Source organism: Lagopus muta, chromosome 10 (assembly GCF_023343835.1).
Source record: "Lagopus muta isolate bLagMut1 chromosome 10, bLagMut1 primary, whole genome shotgun sequence".
NCBI classification, from domain to species: Eukaryota; Metazoa; Chordata; class Aves; order Galliformes; family Phasianidae; genus Lagopus; species Lagopus muta.
The window spans coordinates 3,229,538-3,249,282 of NC_064442.1; the positions used below are offsets into that span (position 1 = coordinate 3,229,538).

The 19,745-nt window shown below is 40.5% G+C and overlaps 1 protein-coding gene across 7 annotated transcripts in view; it reads left to right on the forward strand.

Moving 5' to 3' along the window:
- ADAMTS17 (ADAM metallopeptidase with thrombospondin type 1 motif 17) overlaps window positions 1-19,745 on the forward strand; it is a 165,936-nt gene that overhangs the window by 118,641 nt on the left and 27,550 nt on the right. For all 7 annotated transcript variants that reach the window (XM_048956816.1, XM_048956818.1, XM_048956817.1 and 4 more), the window contains 3 exons: window positions 4,488-4,645; window positions 8,670-8,829; window positions 10,863-10,998. In XM_048956816.1, coding sequence (XP_048812773.1) covers window positions 4,488-4,645; window positions 8,670-8,829; window positions 10,863-10,998 — 454 coding nt within the window. The remainder of the gene's footprint in view (window positions 1-4,487; window positions 4,646-8,669; window positions 8,830-10,862; window positions 10,999-19,745) is intronic.

Consider the following 19,745-nt stretch of genomic DNA (forward strand, 5'->3'; position numbering starts at 1 on the left):
AGCAAAGCTCGTACTAGAACCTTTTGTTTCTGAATTTCATGTATTTTGCTTATAATCCTCTCCTTTGCAGCCAAGAAGTGTCAAAATCCAGTAGCAGGACATTGGAAGCTGCTAAAAACATTTACGTACTGATTGTATGTTAGGATTTCAGATCCATGGTGCTGGTTCTCTGTCATGAGATGCCATCAAAGCTGACAAAAACTGGGGAATATGCTTTTATTCACTTCAGTTCAGATTCAGAGGAAAGAAAGAGGACAAATCATGTCATTCAACTGCCCTTGGGTCAAAATATTGGCATTTGTACTACTTCTTGGTAGGAAACATATATTCCTGCTGCTAATATTTCTACTAATGCTGCAGCCAGCTTGCTGGGAGAGGATTACGCCTACACGTAAGATGTTTGACATAGCAAAGCACTGGCGGAACAATGAGTGCCAGTGTTTCATTGGGCTTTGCAAATACTCTGTCTTCTGGAAGCCAACCTTTTTGTTTGTCTTTGTGGGATTTATGCAGGTTGTCAGAGGTTTGGGCTTTGGCAGATAACTGTAACACTGAGAACCTTATGTGGAGCTAGCCCTTCGTTGTGACCACATAACCTTGACTTAAGCAGGTATTTCTCCATCAGATGGTGAAGATTAGGATTGTATATATCTGAGACTTGGCCACTGTGTGCATCTCATAAAGACAGATAAAAGTTCTACAGATCTTAGACTAAGAATTGAATCAAATAAATGGTAATCTGATCATTTTAAAGCTTGTGAATGGTTTCTGCTCTTTGGTTCGCAGTCAGAAGAACCAATCTGAGCTTTTCAGAGTTTTATCTGGAACAGTGGACACAAAGAAAAGATATGCAATGTCTTGCTAACCTCAGCTGAAGAGTAGCAGCAGGAGTATTCCAAAAAAAGATGACCAGGAAAACGAAGTTCCAGTCATTCAAATAGCCTAAGAATGAATAGTAAATCCAAGTTTGAGAATGGAAGGATTTTCTGTTTTGATTATGCTGTCAATATTGAGCCCAATCAGACCCTATTTCAACTCAGAACGGGGTACAGTGCTTTGGAATTGAGCCCAGCATAATTTGGAATCATTATTCCATGTGCTGGGAGCAGTGCCTGAAGAATTTCCCTCCACCTACAGGCAACCCACACTGGCTGGCTTAGCTGGCTGTAATGCTTAGAAACCACCTTGGACAGGAAATGCCTCAGCAGTGTGTGTCCACAGATTGGGAAGCAAGCTGGAGGGACCCAAGGTGGAAATAAAGATCTGACAAGATGCCAGGTTTAGAAATAGATTGGTCAGTTCATGTCTTTGAGCCAACAAGAAGTTATGGGTTGTCACTGGGGTTCTTTTTCTCTCATGCTCTTCAACGGTACAGCTTTTGAGCCAGGAAACAGCTTAGAGGTGTATGAGTGAATGCTTGCTACCACCTAAATATACCCACATTGAAGAGAAAGAGCTGTGCTCTGCAGCCCTGGTTGAGGCATGGAGTCCCAGGAGAAATACAAATATTCAGTAAGAGTAAAAGGTTGTATTCAGCACAGTGCATTGGTACTTAGGCAGAGACTTGCAATACGTAGGCTTGCAGTAGCTGTTTCTGGCAACAGCCAATGGAGAAATAGCAGTACCCTGAATTGATAGAGCTATCAATTATATATAGCTGAATTGATCCTTACTGATGGAGCACCTGCATGGAGTAAATACAAACAGCAGTGAACACACTGGCTCAGATACTCTGTGCAGTCTCCAATACAACTCCTACAGTTCTCAAGAAGTACCTTTTGGGCTGTTTCCTTCTACTCAGTCATCTGGGGAACAGTGCCTGCAGCAATCAAAATCAAGCCTTTCTTAGAAGAGAGATCCACAAATATTAAACATTTTTCTTTTTTATCAGCAAGCTGTCTTCCTTTGATGAGCAAGAGCCAAAGCATGGTTTGTTATTCAAGCTCTTGTGTGCTCTCGTGAGCATGTGCCGTGGTATTTTTACTAGTCAGCCATACTGCAGTGGAGATAGTTATATCTCATCCACAGCTTTGATTTGTCATGTTCACAGCTCCTCAAGCCCAGTGTGATGGCTGCTTTGATCAGCCTGGAAGCCAGTAGGCTTTGGCAGAGGAAAACAATCCTTCTTTGGAATTCTGTCTGAAGTTTGCAGAAGGCACTTTGTAGATTGGAGAGCAAAGCAGGATAGAAGCAAGCTGCAGAGGGAGTTGTATTGCCATAGCATAGCAGGACATCATCAAACTCATTTCTTAGCCTGCAGAGCAGGGGTCTGTGTGTGTGCTGCTTGTTGGGAATGGACCATGGAAAGTATTGACCCTTGCTGGGAGTTGTTTGGGAGAAATCAAGCTGACTTGGCTACAAGTGAAAAATGACAGGGATCATTTTAATAAAACAGATAACAGTGCTCAGGTGCCTGGAAAACATATATGTGTGCCATACTTGGAACAGCATGAAGAAGCTGAGACGGTCCCCATTCTGAAGTCATACTTCGGTGGCCTCTCCGGGTTCTGTGGTGCCAGGCACTCATGCTTTTGAGCCAAGGTGAACAATCTTCAGGAAGTCCCTTATAGAGGAAACTAACAGAGATTTCTATTGTCTTAAACATCATTCGAGGAAGATCCTTCATGTCTTAAGGGAGTTTCCATTGTAGAATCTATATAAAAGATGTTAGAAAAGGCCAACCAGAATAAAAGGAAGGTCTTTGTAGAATGATCCAGTATTACTACTGACACTCCCCACAGTAGATTAGACCAAACTGATAACTCAGGTGCGTTGTGCATTGGACAGGAAGTCCAGTTCCTGGTCCTCTAAGCATAATAGTGAATTATATGTGGCCTATGTGCAGCTGGAAGGATTTGCTGGCTTTGGGAACTTGATCCAAAGGGATGAAAATTGGAGATTTTCCTATTGCCATTTAAAAAGGCTTTAAATCAGCTCCTCTTACCTCCTGACAATATACTCAGTAAAATGAAAGCCAAAGTTGTATTTTTTACTGGAAGGGAATAAAATAGGCTTGAAATGCTGGAGGTTAAGAAAACACCATTTTAAAGGCTTAGCCAAAGGATACAGTTGACCTTGAACTAAGGAAGCCCAGTAACTGAAAAACACAGACTAATCTATCTGGTGTCACAGCAAATTCAATCATAGTATGCTGATTTCCATGGAGGGCATTGGGGCTTTCTCTCTGTTGCAGGATGGTCTGCCAATTTTCTCTTCCCTCAGTGCGTCACAAAGACATCTGAATAACTGTGCTTCCATTGTAACATAGATAACAGAGAAATCCCTAAATGAACTTGCACTGACAACTCACAGTAAGATTATGACCATATGGCTGGAGTTCCTTTGAGTGTTCAGAGAATATCAGTGTTGCTGATGCAGTAGATTGTTCTGGAAGGAAGGACACAATACTGCAAGTACCTTTCCTTTTTGATAATCATCTTACAGGGCTTCCTTCCTTGTCCTTACTGATGCACAGAGGCATTTCTTCTGACATGTCTAGCAAGTTGGTCTATATGTCCAAATTTATGGTGCTGTCCATTTTTCTAAGATTAAATTGTGAGATTTGAGAATAATGTGTAAAGTGACTTAAGTGTTATTTTTCAATATATAAGATACACCAGTCATGTTTATTTTATGTATATGTGTGTGTGCTTAATGTGTAACCTTTTGACTAATAGTAAGATTATTCCAGTAAGACTTACAGCTCTAAGTAATTTTCTTTAATTATGCTGTCTGTTTCCAATCTGTATTCTGCTTAGCGTGGGTAAGGAAAATGGCTCAGTAAGTTTTGCACTTTCCTAGCCACTCCTGCTTGGCAGTTCTTGCTTGTTAACACAGGACTCTAGTGCTTTAGTCATACTTTTAAAACCAGATTGAAACTTCACTGAAAATTAAAGAAAGGCATCTCACTTGTGCAAACTTTCCTTTGCCAAGGACTGCGTATGCAACCCAATTCAATGACACGCCATGAATGTGTGTGTTTTTCAGGCAAACTCCTGAAATGGATCAAATAGTGGAAGAGTTGTGCGATTTAGTTCCAAATCAGTGCTTTTTTTTCTAAGGATGGGGTAATTACCCTTATTTAATTTTCCTTTGTAAACTGCTGCTGCACACTCTTTCCCCCCCTCAGTTTTGAAGATGGATAACTTTGCTTCTTTGGGAAGCAGAAACTAAAGATTTTAAGTAGTAAAACCTTGGCACTACCAGTTTATATGACATTATTATTACCTAATGGCAATATTAATGTATTTAGAAATGCCTTCTTCAACGGACATACAGAATATATTCAAATTAGTAACCACACCATTTGTTGGCTAACAATATACTTAATTTTTTTTTAAGCTAGTGTGTCTTACAAAGTCACTGCATCTTGCACTTAGATGGGCTGAGAAAGAAGCACAGTCCTCAGTCAGTGTAGTCAGTCAATGGGCTATATTGCAATTATCAATTTGCTTTCATTTCATTCCCTGATATCTGATTCTTTCCAGCTTTAAAAGATTCCAGTAAGAGATCCATTAACAGCGACTGGAAAATTGAGCTTCCTGGTGAGTTTCAGATCGCAGGCACTACTGTCCGATACGTGCGAAGGGGGCTGTGGGAGAAAATCTCTGCCAAAGGACCAACTAAAATACCACTGCACTTGATGGTAACTTTATATCCTTTGTTTGTGTTTCTTAAGTGATGCAACCTAAAGGGTTTATATCCTCGCTGAAAGTGAAATTTTGACTGTTTCCTCGTTCGAGTTTCTTAGAGATATGCTGTAGTGCTTCTCCTTGAATTCTTTTGCAGTACTGGAAGGTCTAGAGAAACCCAGTTGACTACTAAAAAATAACTGGAACTCGGCTGTGGAAGAACATACAGTGTCCCAGTACACTCATGTCTGGTACAGAGCATTCTTGTAACGTGTCAGACAATGTGACAGATCCACTCTACAGAACATAGGTTTACAAGAGTCTTCCTTACTTCATGGACACACCCAGACACAGATATTTAGCAAGTTTCCATCTTAGCTGATGCCAAAGCATATTCATTCAAGGCCAGGCTGGGGGGGACTTTGAGTAACCTGGTCTGGATGGAGGTGTCCCTGCCTATAGCAGGGGGTTGGAACTGGATGATCATAAAGGTCCCTTCCGACCCAAACCCTTCCATGATTCTGTAATATTCTGTATTTTCAAACATGTTGTTGCTCTAACAGAAAAGATGTACGTTTTACATACAGAGGTGATAAGTGTGAGTTTGTAATGATGTTGCACACAGAAATGTTCTTTCTTTTCTTATTTTTTTATACTACGTGTTTTAAGCTGTTTTTGAAAGTTTTACCGATGTCCTTCTGTTAACCTCACCTTTTATAAACACTCTTATAGCTGCTGTATGAGAACATGAGTCAGAAGTCCACAGGGGTGAGAAGAACAGGAGTGTAGTCCCAGTCCTGTTACTAGTGGGTGATGGTGTGGTTTGTGGGCCAGCTCCTTAAAGTTGCTATCTATAACATAGCTGTAATAATGCCTTTCTCACATATGCTGCTAGCTGGAAGTTCGCATAAGGCTTCTCAGTTTCAAGAGAGAGGTTTGCATACAAACCGTGTATTTTAATGTTTGCACTGTTTCCAGTGGTTTATTATCCAATTACATTTTTCTGTGTACTGTTTCTTTCTGTCATTCGTTCAGTGCGTGCTGACTTCAAATGCTGCTAAACATCAGAAATCTCTTCCTATCTTCCTGGATTTTTTTTTTTTTAATTACTGCATTCATCACAAAACATCTCACAGCCCAGTTTAAAAAAATATACTTGCAAGATCTTCCTAACCTCCTGTAAGAAAAACGTACTGTTTGTGAAGATGCTGTGCAGGATTTCTTTGCCAGCTCTAGGAACTTTCCAGAGCACTGCTTGGTTGAGGCATATTGCAGTAAAACCTTGTACTGGCTTTTTTCAAACTTCAGCATCAGTCTATTTTTAAAGAAATAGTTTCCCCTTTACTAAGGAATAAGTAAACAACATAGGAAATTAGTGATCAAGAGGTTCTCTGTATCATTTTCAGGTGCAGACTTGCATTTTCAGCAGATATGAGCAGAGGAAACTTTCCTTCTTCATCTTTCCTCCTGAAATGATTAAAAAGGAGGAAAGTAAAAGTTACCAGGCCATTAAAAAAAAAACATGGCCTAAAATCACTGCCAGTCATAAACAAAGCACGTGTAAAGCTTCAGATCAGATATTAATCTTTTCCTTAATATAGGGTAGTGGGTTTCATTCTTTCAACACAAGAGTGGCAGGATGGTTACCACTTACCTCTAAATAGAAAACTGTTGTTCAAACAGTGGTGGAATACACTGGCCTGACAAAGAGCCAGAAGCTTCAGTCAATCCATTGTGACCTGCATTTGAAACCAATTATACACACATACACACACACCAATTATATGTGGCTACAAAATTGCATTAAATTGATTTCATATGGGCCTTTAGATTCACTAGTCTTGCTCCCATATTGAGATAATAAGGATTTCTTTTTAGGGGCTGGTTTTTAATACTTAAGGCATTTCTCCAAGTGCATTGCTTAAGTATATTTCTTGGAGAAATTAATGTTTGTGTAGCTAGGCTTGTGCTAGATCTCTTTTTGGCAATAGAGGACAACCAGACACTCCCAAAGCATAAAGATGCTTTAGACAAGGCCAATTGATCAATTCTGTAAAGCAAGCTGTTTGTATCTCATGCACTAAAAGATAGCCAGAGCAGAACTTTAGTTCTCTGCTGCTGGACTGCCTGATAGTTTGGATTGTGGAGAAAATAAAAGTGCATTCACCTGGCTTCTACCTTGGCATTCAGTTCTGGTGGTAAGGATCCCTCCATAGCTGAGGCAAAACTGTACATTTGTTCCCCACCTCTTCTTGAAGGTAGTTTTTGTAGTGGAGTTTTGCATTGCGCAGAGCAGCTCACAAGTGCTGAGTTTGGATTGTCCCACAGCATTCACTTGCACAGACCTCCAGGACATCAGTGCCTGCAAACAGGACCCCTTATTTCAGCCTGTGTGGTGTTGAGGGTTGTCACTGTTGTTGAATAGAACTTCTGACAGCTTCAGTGAAATTATTAGTAAAGTAGGAGGGATTTCTGCCATTCTTAATGGGAAGCAAAGGTTGTTGGGATGAAATAGCATTTGTAAATTTGCTTTTTTTTTAATTGGCCAGCTGCTCTGTTCACTTATGACAGCAGTACTTAAAATATCTTCTTCAGTAAGATTCAGCTCCAATTTGGCAGGTGCCAAGAGCCAGCAGAATGCACCTCTCTAATGCTACCGAGATTGTGAGATAATTATTATAGGCTAATCTGAAGCCACTGCATCAGTATTGAGTAGTACTTCTATCATACTTGTGTCAGTGTGATAATTCAGATTCTGTGGGCCTCATACCGCTTTTTGGGTGTCTTCAAGTGACTTCTGACTTAAGCCAGTGGAAATGGGAGCCAAATGAAGTTCAATAGAAGTTAAATCAGAACAGGACCAGACCTGTCATTTGCCTGTGGAGAAAAGTTAAGCGTTTTTCTCTGTTCCTCTGCAGTTTTTAATAGTGATTTTCAGAGTAATAATACTAGAGACATACATCATAAGTGACTCCATGGGAAGTAATCAGCTTGCTGCTGAAAGCAGGTTTCATCTCCTTCCAGCAATATGCAGGGGTACGAAAATATATATGCTGCCAGCAGCTGTATGATATGGTTCTTTCTTGCCGTCCTCAGGCTTCTGAGACAATAAAATCCTGCTCCTATAGCTTGTCAGCAGGAATAGTCTCCTTCAATTTAAGTGCCACATTGCCCGGGGGCATGTGATCTTTTTAGTGTTGGTTTTCTTTTGCTTTGAGAAGGATCCAGTTGTGCTTTCAGAAGTGTTAATAAACTCTTCTGCCTTCGAACTGTGAACTGCTGCAGCCCCACTCAAATGCAACAATAAATACTGCAGCTATAGAATTGGAGCCACAGAATGGTTGATGTTGGAAGAGATCTCTGGAGATTATTTTGTCCAATCCCCACTTTTCAGGCAGGATAGGATAGAGCAGGCTGCAATAACCTGTAAACTGTACCACGTTCATCTAGAACTTTCCCATTCTCTACTAAATTTCCCAACCAGAAGCCTGAGTGTGTTCATGAGACTTGGAGACAACCTGGTTTCTGGAAAACAAAGGCAGGACAGGTCTGATGAGTGACTTTTTAACTCCAGACACTCATTTAAATAGCTGTATTTATATGAAATATAAATAGTTATAGTTTATATGAATATATATAATAGTTCATGAGACTAGTTTATATGTAGTAGTTTATATGAAATATAAACAGCTATATGGAAACTGTTGCTTTAGTGCTTCCTGTTGTCTTACTATTTCTCTCCAGGTGGTGGCTTGCTGATCTTTGAGTCTCATATGAAAGTAATAATTTTGAACCAAATTCCAGGTTTGGACATTAAATATAAATCATGAGCAGTTCGTGCATCTCAGAGATGCCCCATATTGCCAACACTACTGAAATTTCAGGTTCATACAGATAAAGATTTGGTTGCCTTTCATGAAGTACTTACATGACAGAAGTATTGACCTGAGGCAGCATTTCTAGCATTATGGTCCCCATATTCTGTTGACTTTCCCAGCTCACAGTATTGTAACAGTCTTTCTTTTCCTGCTGAACCAGGTGCTGTTATTTCATGACCAGAATTACGGAATTCATTATGAATACACAATTCCTGTAAACTATACTACTGAAAACAGAAGTGAGCCAGAAAAGCAACAGGATTCATTGTACATCTGGACGCACAGCGGATGGGAAGGGTGTAGTGTGCAGTGTGGAGGAGGTAAGGCCATAAGGAAGCTTGGTGGTACTTATGCAGTGTTTGCAGACATCAACCATGAGAGAGGTTCCTGCAGAAGGCAGTGTTGCCAAAGCATGAAGGAAACTGGCCATGGTAATGTATATTACCATAATGAGTTCAAATGAGAGCTCGTTTTCACCAGCTCTCCCAGCTCTCATCCCCATCCCCACAGTTAATTTTCACCCAGCATTTTGGCAGGGACACTGCTTTGTCGGCTTGCTACTCCAGGCTGGAACTGCACCTGGGTTAGTGCTCCATGGATGGCTTAAGGCACTGTGTGCAGCCTCATATCTCAAATCTCTGTCACATTCTTGGAGTAGAGTTTTCACAGGTGTTCAGGCACGTTCACTTAAAGACACTTCCTTCCCCAAGGATGAGACAGGGACAGTACTGCTGTGACAACACCTGGAGATTGTCTTAGATCCTCTTATTGTGCAGTGGACTTTCTGGGGGTACAATTGTACGTTGCATATCACACTTTTCAGATGATTCCTGAAAGAGTTTTGCTGAAACCCCGGGGGAGCTTGATGCCTGTGAGGCCATAGACTGGTTTGTTAGGCACTGTCCATTGAATTTTCAGTGCTGGAAGAAGTAGTTTTTTCCCAGAAGAAAATGGATTTTTTTTTCCCAGAAGAAAATGAATTTTTTTCCATGCTCTCTGGCCAGTTTTTCTTTACAAGTAGACTGAGTTATTTATCCTATTTATTTATTTATTCTATTTATTCTTCACACAGGAAGAGAGCGCTTGTCTTCACATTTGCAAGTTCACTGCCCTGAAATCATGAATTTCTTTCTGTAGATAAAACTTATTTTAAAACAGACACTTTTGCTCACCTTTTAAAACAATTTCTTAGAACCATTAAGCACCCACATGAATGAGTAGGAGATTGTTTGAGGCCTTTTTCATTTGTGTTATAAACGTTCTGCATGCATGGATCAAATCAGTAACTGGCAGCGTGGCTCCCACTAGTAGTAACAGCTTCGATGGCAATTGATCTCATATCCTTTGGTTGTCAGATGCTTCTAGTGCTTACCCTAGCTGAGAAGGGCCTTTTCCCTTCAGACTTTCTGCAGTTCGAGCCTAAACTTCATCAATCAGTTCAGCCATTGATAGCTTCTATATAGACTATACAAATTTTGTGTTAACAGAATTTGAGTTACTTTTAATTGTCTGCTGTAAACATGAACAAACTCAATTTGTTGTGAACTCAGAGTCACAAAGAGAGAAGCTGAGAAACCAAAATGCAGTATGGCAGTGTCACATAGTGCAGGGATGACATTTTCTTTGTCACATCTGGTTGCTGTCATGCCACCCCATGACAGGACTTTCTTGCTGTCACACAGTGGAAAGCTGTTCCAGTGTCATACTTGTGCTGTCTTGGTGAAAGTGCTGATGCAAGAGAAATAGTTTATGTGAGAAAAGCTGATTACTCCTAAGGTGTCTTCTAGTAGCAGGATTTTTCAGGCATCGTATCTGGAAGACAGGAAAATTGGAAATAACTTATTTTGGTGAGTGAATTTTACCTATTTGTGAAATACAAACAAGCCCAGGTTATCACTCTTGAAGTCTGTTTACTCCTTTTTAACCCAACTTTTTGTGTGTAGGAAGCAGCAAGATACAACTGTCCTGCCATTATCAGGGGCAGATAATTGCATGACTCCAGTTTTCATAGCTGGAGCATCTGCCCTAGGTAATTACAGGACACTGCAATATGTGAAGGATGAACCAGAAATGAAAGCAAGTTGTTCTCAGTATTGTTTTCCCATTTAACACTAGAAAAATCAAGTCTAGTTTCTAGTCAGTTTTATAAGAGACTTGTATGTTTTCTTAGGGAAAAAAAGTACTGTACAAAGGTTAGACAGAACTGGAAGATAAGACAGCTTACAGGGTTTGTGTGTCTGTATAGATTGCATATTTGAAGATAGTAGGGAAATCTAGTTAATGAGCTGGCATGGTTTTCTTCTTAGCCACTGTCTTCCATGTTTTTCAGAGTGGTATTTTATTTTACTTGTAGGTGAACGGAAAACAATTGTGTCCTGCACTCGAATTATTAACAAGACCATGACAGTGGTGAATGACAGTGACTGCCAACGAGTGAATCGCCCCGAGCCCCAGGTCAGGAAATGTAACACACACCCCTGCCAGTCACGGTAAGGAGTTAAAAATAATAAAAACCAATATCCTTTTTCTTCACAAATCACCCATTTCCAAAGTCTCCATCTGGTGAACATGGTGAAAATGTCTAAAAGCATTGGGACGCATTGGTAGCTACAGCAACCAGCTGCAATGTTCATTTCCTTTTGTTGAGCAGATCAGATTTTTATTACCTCAGAGTCCATTTAATGTGTGGCCAGTAAGTCCAGATTCCATGCAACTGCCTGCATGCATTGTTTGAGGATGACTTTCTTCTCTTTTCCTTTTGGATGTCTCCTGGGAGATAGCGCAGCTTGCAGTATAAAGCCAGACAAGATAGCAGTAACAGCATATTTAACTTTTGTTTTGTTTTAAACCAGCACAGAGTCTGATTAACAGTACTACAGTGCTACAAAAAAACTTCTGAACAACCCACAACCTTTAAGCTACTATAGCTTGCCTGCTATGTCTGTCTGATCTGTATTAGCAGAGTAGTTCAGAATGGGAGCCTCCAGGCAAGAAGCATCTCTTCTTGGTGTTAAATTTGTACAGTGTCTTCCGATACCTGCATAGTTTGGAAGGCAAATCTGAATTTTGTTGAAGTCAAGAAATTAAAATGAAATGTATTTTATATGCTTTCCTTGCAAAGGATGGTTTTCTGTGTCAGCAGCAGTAATTAAACTCTAATAGCTGAAAGTTCTAAAAATAATAGAAAGGACTGTTTTATGATTTTGCAAGCACATTTAGACAAGTTATGTTTTTCTGTATTGTATAAAAGGTGAAGTTTCTGTCCAGAATGACAAAACACAGTAAATTAATTTATTCTATTTGTTTGCTAGCAAAAAATTTCACTCTTGCTCTGAAGCAATGCTTGGTGTTGTGAACTAACGTGGACTGTCCACTTTGGATAGCAGTTAGAACACAAAATAAACTTAGAAAAAAGTTCATGAATATCTACAAAGGCCTGTTAAAAGGAATTTGCTATCTGTTGCATCTTGTATAATCGAAGAAGCCAGGGGAATGTACCTACAAAGTTCATCCTGCTGGGAGGAACAACAGAGGAAATGAGAAGCAACACATTTCCCTCTAATTGGACCTGCATTCTGATTAAAGTGCCCTGAAGCAGGAAAATCTAGTGTTAGGTAATCCATCAATAAGACTAGGTTGTTTCAGGTTTCATTTTGTTTCTGCACCTATTACAGCTGCTCAATATTGTGGCCAAAATGCTTTCAGTGGTACTGAAAGGTTTAATGAGATACTGTGTGTGCTTCTAGGTATATAAGGAGAGCCAAACTCCCAGTAGCTTGAGGGAAACAACTGTCGTTTCTGTGAGGAAGTTTCCTACATTCAGTGCTGCTGGGATTTCTATCATGTCGTTTTCTCTGAAAAACTGAAACAAGGAGCATCTGCTCGTGTTTCTGTCTTGGCACAAAGGATTTCTTTTAGACTTTTTAAAAATAGATTGGGAAGAGACTGGAGTGAATCAGTGAGGTCATATGAAGGGGCTGCAGGTGCTGGAGGCGTAAAAAAGCTTGGGAAGAAATTAGAAGCTTTTGCCACTATTAGCTGAGCACTGCATAGAGAGGTCTTGCCCATCAGGTCCTTTAGAGCCTTAGGACCCACAGTGCTGTTTCTCAGTGCGATCTCCACGGTCCTGAGCTCTTGGTGAAGTCTCCTCTCTGTTGCATGCCTACTCCATGATATTGCAGCCTCTTCAGGGCAGAGACACAGTGAGGTAAACACAACACACAACCTCCTGAGAAAGGACCAAACCAGTTACAGTATCTAAATTGTGTTCTTTCATGGATTCGTGTCCAGCCCTCAATATTTTTCCAAAGTATCTCTTCTTCTGTACAGAGCTATCAGGCAACATACAGCCACAGTTTAGCCCAGCTCTCCTCAGGAATAATTAGCTCCAGCACAGTGACATTCTGCTGTCTGAGCAGTGACAGTCAATACCAAATGTCCTCAGTGCCCAGAGTGGCCACAGAACCCTTGCTGATGATCTGACAGACCACACTCCCTCGCTCCCTCTGTGTAGACCACACTTTCACACTTAACATGCTTTTGACTGGAAACATTTTCAAGAAGCACATTCTCTGTGCCTCTGTAGAATTTAAATTTCCATTTGTGTTTGCCCACCCAGATATTAGAAATGCATGCTTAGCATATTCTCTGACCAAGAACATCTTAAAGAAACCATTCTCTTTCACCATGTCAATGCTTTTTTTTTTTTTTTTTCTTAATAAACCCTGAATTTGTTTTAGGGTTTGAAGTAAAATTACTGTAGCATCTTGTTACAATAAGGTCCTTTCCCATTTCCACTCAGACCTAAGCCTTTTACCTGAGCAGAAGAAAGAATAATGCTTTCCTTTCAGCAGTAGGTCTGCTCTGTTTTGTGCATTTTGCTGTATGTTTACATTTTTACTCAAAATGTAGGGGAATCATCTTACAGAGAATTTGTCTCAAAGGAAAGGTGTAATGGCCAGAACCCAGGATGCAGTCATTGGGCCCTCGGTCTCTGTTTCATTTTTGGGTATGCTGCGTGACTTTACTTCATTATCCCACACTCTTTGCATCTTCTCTTAATTCACTTATAATGTGGTCTGCAAACTCCTTGGGATGGAGTGAGATCATGTCGTACAAATGGAGGAGACAGAGAGGACTATTGATGCTGAGATTGTAATAAAAATAAAAAGTAACCTACGTTATATATAAAATGATCTGGAGAGAAAAAAGTATATGATATTAATAATAGCGTGTTTCTTCCAGCATGATCTCAAAGTGCTTTGCAAATTATACATCCCTTTGAACTTCAGCCACCTCTTGGGAGAGCCAAATATTGTGGGGTAGAGGACAGTAGTTTCATGAGGCCAAGGAGATTAGAGCTCTGCAACTGCAACATAGCATCTGAAAAAAACAAAACAGACTGAAAAAAAGGATTGGACATACTGATATGTTTTAAAATCAAATTTCAGAGAACAGAATTTTCTTAAGAGTTTTGTTGAAACTGGCAAAAAAAAAAAAAGAATCTTTCATTCTTTGTTATTGTTACTCTTTCACCTTTTAAAAAAATGCCTCTTTTTCTTCTTATTTTATTTTTTATGTTCCTTGACCCTCTTTTTCCATTAAATTCTTTACAGCTTCCTTTCCTGTCCCAACTGCACCCTATTAGCACCTCTTTATTCTAATCCTTTGCCTAGCTCTTTAGATATTTTTTTACAAAACCCTGCTGTAACCAGATGGAATCTGGATTCTTGCATGCGGTGCGTATGGGTTGCTTCCAGCACACTGAACACCAACCCAAATATATAGGCAAACCCAGCACTCATGCTGGCACAAGATTCAGAAATCACAGATCACATCAGCTGTTATTACTGAAAACATAGGTCGGCCAGTGGCCACACACTTCAGCATGCATGGTTGGGTTTATGGATATGAAAATGCCCCCCTCTAAAGCAGAAAAAGAACCAAAAACGTGAAATTCCCCAACTGTTAGACTTGCTGTGGTCTGTATGCAAACACTGTTAATCTTCCTTGTCTTTGCTGTAACAGATTTTAATGGAGGTTGAATCCTTCTAGGGACCTGCTGAATATGTGCTGTTCCTACACAGATGCTTAACAGCAGCATGAACAGCCAGAAATCACTGCCTTCATCCACAGAAAACCACAGGAGACCTGAGCCCTTATTTTCACTGTTCAGGACTTGAAAGCATCTTTGAGTTCTAGTGGCATGTTATACACTAGTTTCCATAAAACAATTTTGCTCTGCAGCCTACTTCCCTTGCTGGAAGACTTTTCTGTGACCTTGCTGTTCGTGTGGGTCAAGATCTTTTATTTCCAATCTTCACTGTATTTTTTCAGCTATTTGTTCTTGTTCTGTTTGTTCAGGTCTGTTTATTTGCTCACTAGCTCTTTTCTTTATGTGTAATGCCATATGATACAGCAATCCAGTTTATCTTCTGTCATTTTGCTGGGCTAAATCCATTAATGTTCTCTAACTTCATTTTGGATGAGAGACTGCCCATGGATTCTCACTTCCCTTTGTCACCTTGGTCACGTTCTACACGCAGGCCATAATTTAAACTGTTTAACTGCATCATGTGAATACACAGATGACCAGAACTGCATGGAAAATCCAAGGTTCAATTTCATCTAACCCTTACACAGTCGCATTCATACTTGCCTATCTTCGTTGTCAGTAACAATGCTGATGCATTCTTTGCTTTCTTCATGGTTACATCACTTTCATGGTTTAGAGTCACTCTGAATGTTTTTGCCATCATTTGTTTCAACACACGAATCCTTCTTTAACATAGACATGCTTGTTATTAGCCCCTAAGTATACAACCTTGCAAGGTATGCTATTTTCAACCTATCTGTTTTATTGCAGTACTCGTTTGTTCCATTTATCTTCTGTGATACCCTATTTCTCCACACCATTGACAATGCTTCTAGACTTTGTGCTGTCAGCAGTGTTTTTCACCAGTCTTTCAGCAGTTCTGTGCCTAAATCATCAAAAGTAAGACAGTGCTTACAGGAAGTCCACTGGTATTTGATCTGAGTTGATTGATCTGATTGATCTGAGTTCCCTTCGTACCTGATACTTCCTTTACAGCACTGCGCTGTGGCTGGCTGTCACCACATGCACATTGATACACGTGTTTTCCAGCACGTGACCAGTTTCTCCAACTTGCTTAAGCATTTCCAGTGCAGCAGAAGGAGTTCTTTACTGATAACCAAATCAATTAAATCTACCATGTTTCCACTGTCTGGAAAAGCAGTTACTTTAATCAAAGAAATACACCCACATAGTTTAGCCTGGTCTGCCTGGAGGAAGTCTATGTTGCATTTTTCCTATTTTCCGTTTACCACCATATCCTTGATTATTGTTTCCCTCCAAATCTGTTCTAAAAGCTGGCACGCAGCTGAGGTCAGGCCTGTGGTTATACGGATTGCTTCTTTCGTTCTTTCTTTCTTCTAGTCCCCTTTCACTTTTCCATCTGCGGGCAGGAATCCAATACTGTGCTGTCCAAAGGCTCATGCACCACAGTGATTCCTGCTGCATGTAAAAGGAAACCAGTTACAAGAGTCAGGCAAGGCCTCAGCTGGCTCAGCACCTTGCATGCTTGCCCAGAAGGCTAGTGACCATTCAGAGCATGCTTTGCCTTAGCGTGTGAGGGCTGACAGTGCCTGCCAGTGGACCCCTGTCATTTCCCCATCCCAGGGATGATGATGATCACTGACAGTTACAGGGGAAATTCTTTTGGAGTAGTATGACCTGGGCCGTAGTCAGATGAGTCCTGCTGTGTTCAGTCTAGTCTCAATTCCAATCTGTTTGCATCACATTTATTTGAGTTATTACACATAGACGAGGAGCAGAAAAGTATTGATTTTATTTTGCAAGGTGAAAGTCTTGCAGAAAAACCCCACAAAATTCAGAAGAGCTCTCTAGTGGAAAACTCCTTGAGAAAACTAAGAAGTTACTTACAGGGCTGTATGGAAATTATACTGAAGTGGAGGGACGTATTGGAGTACATGTTAAGGGACAGAGCTAGAGTGGATGCTATGTATTTAACGGGTATGCAATTTCATCAATGTTTTCAGACTCTTTTGAAACCAGGACAAAGCTTTATCATCCTTAAGATCCAGTGGCATGGAGTTCAGAACCTTATCTGTGCCTTATGCTAAGAAACATTCCCTCTTGTGTATTTTGATTTTGGTTACATGGAAAAAAAAAAAAAAAAGAATAGCTATGGGGATGGTTTCAAATCATTTTAGCCTGCTGGAAATCTGGCATAAATAGTAATGTTAGCACCCTCTGATCCAAGGAGGTACCACGTAAGAGCTCATTTTGAAGCACTTCCCAAAATTGGAGTTGGGATTTCTCAAATCAGTCTAATGAATTTGCCAGGACTGTGCTGGACACGGTGCAAGGCCCGGTGGCTGCAGGCTGAGCGAGCAGGCGATGCTGCGCCCTGCTGGCTGCTCTTTGGGCTCCAGCAGGGCTTGCAGACAAAGCCAAATGCTGCAGAACAGAAGGACGACACTAACTGGGTACCCTTGTGAGTAGCTGCTGTGGGTAACTGATGTCCTATGGTGGGCACGTCTGGTTATCGCCATCCACTAGAAGGAGACAAAATCATGTGCGTTCTGTGCTGTAAGCAGTTCATTAAGTACAGCAACAGGCAGTCAGGAGTTAATTAGCTACTGAAAGACAAAAAGATGTTTCCAAGGAAATCCAGCAACTCAGCTCATTGAGGCAATTCTGGAAAAGAAGTAAGAGAAAAGGCTTGGGAATAAGCAGAGGATAAAATTAGGAGGGTTTGTTGGCTACTGGTAAATGCATTTACATCAAATAATTTAAGATGGCTGGCTGGAGCTGAAGTTTATTTGGCATTAGTTTTCACATGGAGTCATGAGACAGGTTTCTTAGCTTTGGTGTAAACACCCTGGCTGGCTTACATCACAGTTGTAATGTTTGACTCCACAACCTTATGTTTGAACATTGTATTATTTTAAAATGTTAAATGATCTGTGCCTCTTTGGTTTAAAGCTCTTCAGGCCAAGTGTAATCTCTACCCACAAAAAGGGATTAGTGGGATGATCTAGCAAAATATTTAATTATGGGTGAAATTCACCCCTTCTGCTGCCTGTGGTAATGCTCTTCATGCTGCTTATATCCTGCATGGCCTTCATTGAATGGCAGGGAATGGAGCTGGGTGCCAGCTGCCCCACCAAAGGCACACCATGGATCAGGAGAGGGGGATCTCACTGCAAAGGTCTCTTAACATGCTGATATTTTGTGCCTTAGCGCAGCGGGGCAGCTGCAAACAAGGACAACTGGTCACTTTAATGCCACACTGACATTTTGGAAACAGAGTGATCTGCTCCATCTGAGGGAGAAAGGAGGGAGAATCAAAGAGTTGGATTTGAAGAAATTAAAAAACAGCTTCCTGAAGCGCGCGTAAATTATAAGACAGTGTCTTCTGATCAATTTTGTAATGGGAAATTAAAAAAAATAAAGCTGTCAAAAAGATAATCACTAGAGAAAAACAGAAATCTGTGTGAGCAAAAGCTGGCAAGTCTGCTTGCAGAATGACTACTGTACTGGAAAATTACTGAGCACTGTTTATAAAGGCAATCAGACAGGAATGTTAGTCTTGGAGTCCTACTTTCGACATCAGCAGCTGTATTATTCTACTAGATTCCTGGTACTTTTTTTCCAAAAAAAAAACAACCCAGTGCAACAACTGTGACTGGGTGCGGCACAACCTGCTCCCAGCCATCAACATTCACCTGGTTATTTTGACCCCAGCAGAGCAGAGATGTAGTGGAGAGTTTCAGAAGTGTGCAGAGAGAGGAAGATACAATGACAGCGTATGTATTTGGTGGAAATCATGGGTCTGCTTGTAAACAGTGCTTTCGTCCCTCTATGCATTCAAGTATGAACTTAGTTTGATAGATACAAGCAAAAAATATCTGATGATCAGTTTCATGTGACTGATTCTCGGAAATCTTTTCCTGTTCTGCTTTCTGCACTTACTCCATGTGAAATGCTGGCCCCAGTGATGTTAGTCAGAGCTGTGCATGATTTCAGTAGAGCCACAATTTCATCCAGGTGCCTTGGAAAAATAACAGCAACTTCAATATGATTTTGCATCAAAGACTGGAGCTAAAGACAACCAGTTCTAATTAAAAATGGAGTTATCCCCCCCTGTACAGTAACTCAACAACCTACATTAAACCAAAAAGTGAACACAAAGTGTTGGAGTGTTCGAATTGCACTGCTTTAGATTAGTATCTGTAACGTGATTTTTCAAATCAGCTACATATTGTTTAGTAGCAAATGTCTTCTTTAGTGGTGGTGCAGGCTCTGAACTAATAGTAATCAAAAACCAGGTTTACTAAAAATAGAATTATCAGTGTTATTACAAATATATCTTTGGTCCAAGCTATTACTACCAAAGCAAAGAAATTTCAGTGTAGCATTTGCAAGGGAACAGAAGTAACACAACCCCTGTGGGGCAGTGAGCGTGTGTGCAAACATATGGTGGGTGTTCTGTTAGTGGACCAGAACCAACCTGCAGGCACCAGTCTTATGCAAGGCTCAAGTCAGAAATAATCAGGTGAAACTTAATGAGCTGCAGTATTTATCCTAGAACATGCAATTACTTTTTGATCTGAAAAGTGACCACGTGTCTTTTGATGCTCTTCTCCACCTCATCCTTCAGCCTGGACCCTCTTCACTGCATATTTTCCCAAATCTTTAGCTGCAACTGGTCATTTGCAGACATTTCATCTCCTTTGGGTTTGTGTACATAGTATTGTAAACTCCTTTTTTTTTTTTCAGAGAAAATGTGGGAGTCTTAGGCAAGTAGGTAGAATAGATAATTCAATGTTAATGACTAATCCAGACTCTACGAAGATCAAATGATGAACTGAACCTCTTAAAGATATTTCACGTTTGCTCCAGGGGCCTGCCAGATGGTTGTTGCAATAGCAGATGAGAAGAACTCCCAATTTCTTAACAGAGATATGGAGAGGTCAGAGGTTGAAGAAGACTCAGAAGATAGATTTAAAACAGCCCTCTCAGATTGCATGTTCTGCCCATCCCAGACTTCTGAGGCTAGAGAAAAACAGACCCTACAGTGCATTTTTTAGCTAGAAAGACAGCCACTCTCTAGGTTAAAAAATCTCTACTTAAGAGGTTACTACTTTCTGCATAAATCGAACCACCAGCAGGGATCATCTAACCCTTGAA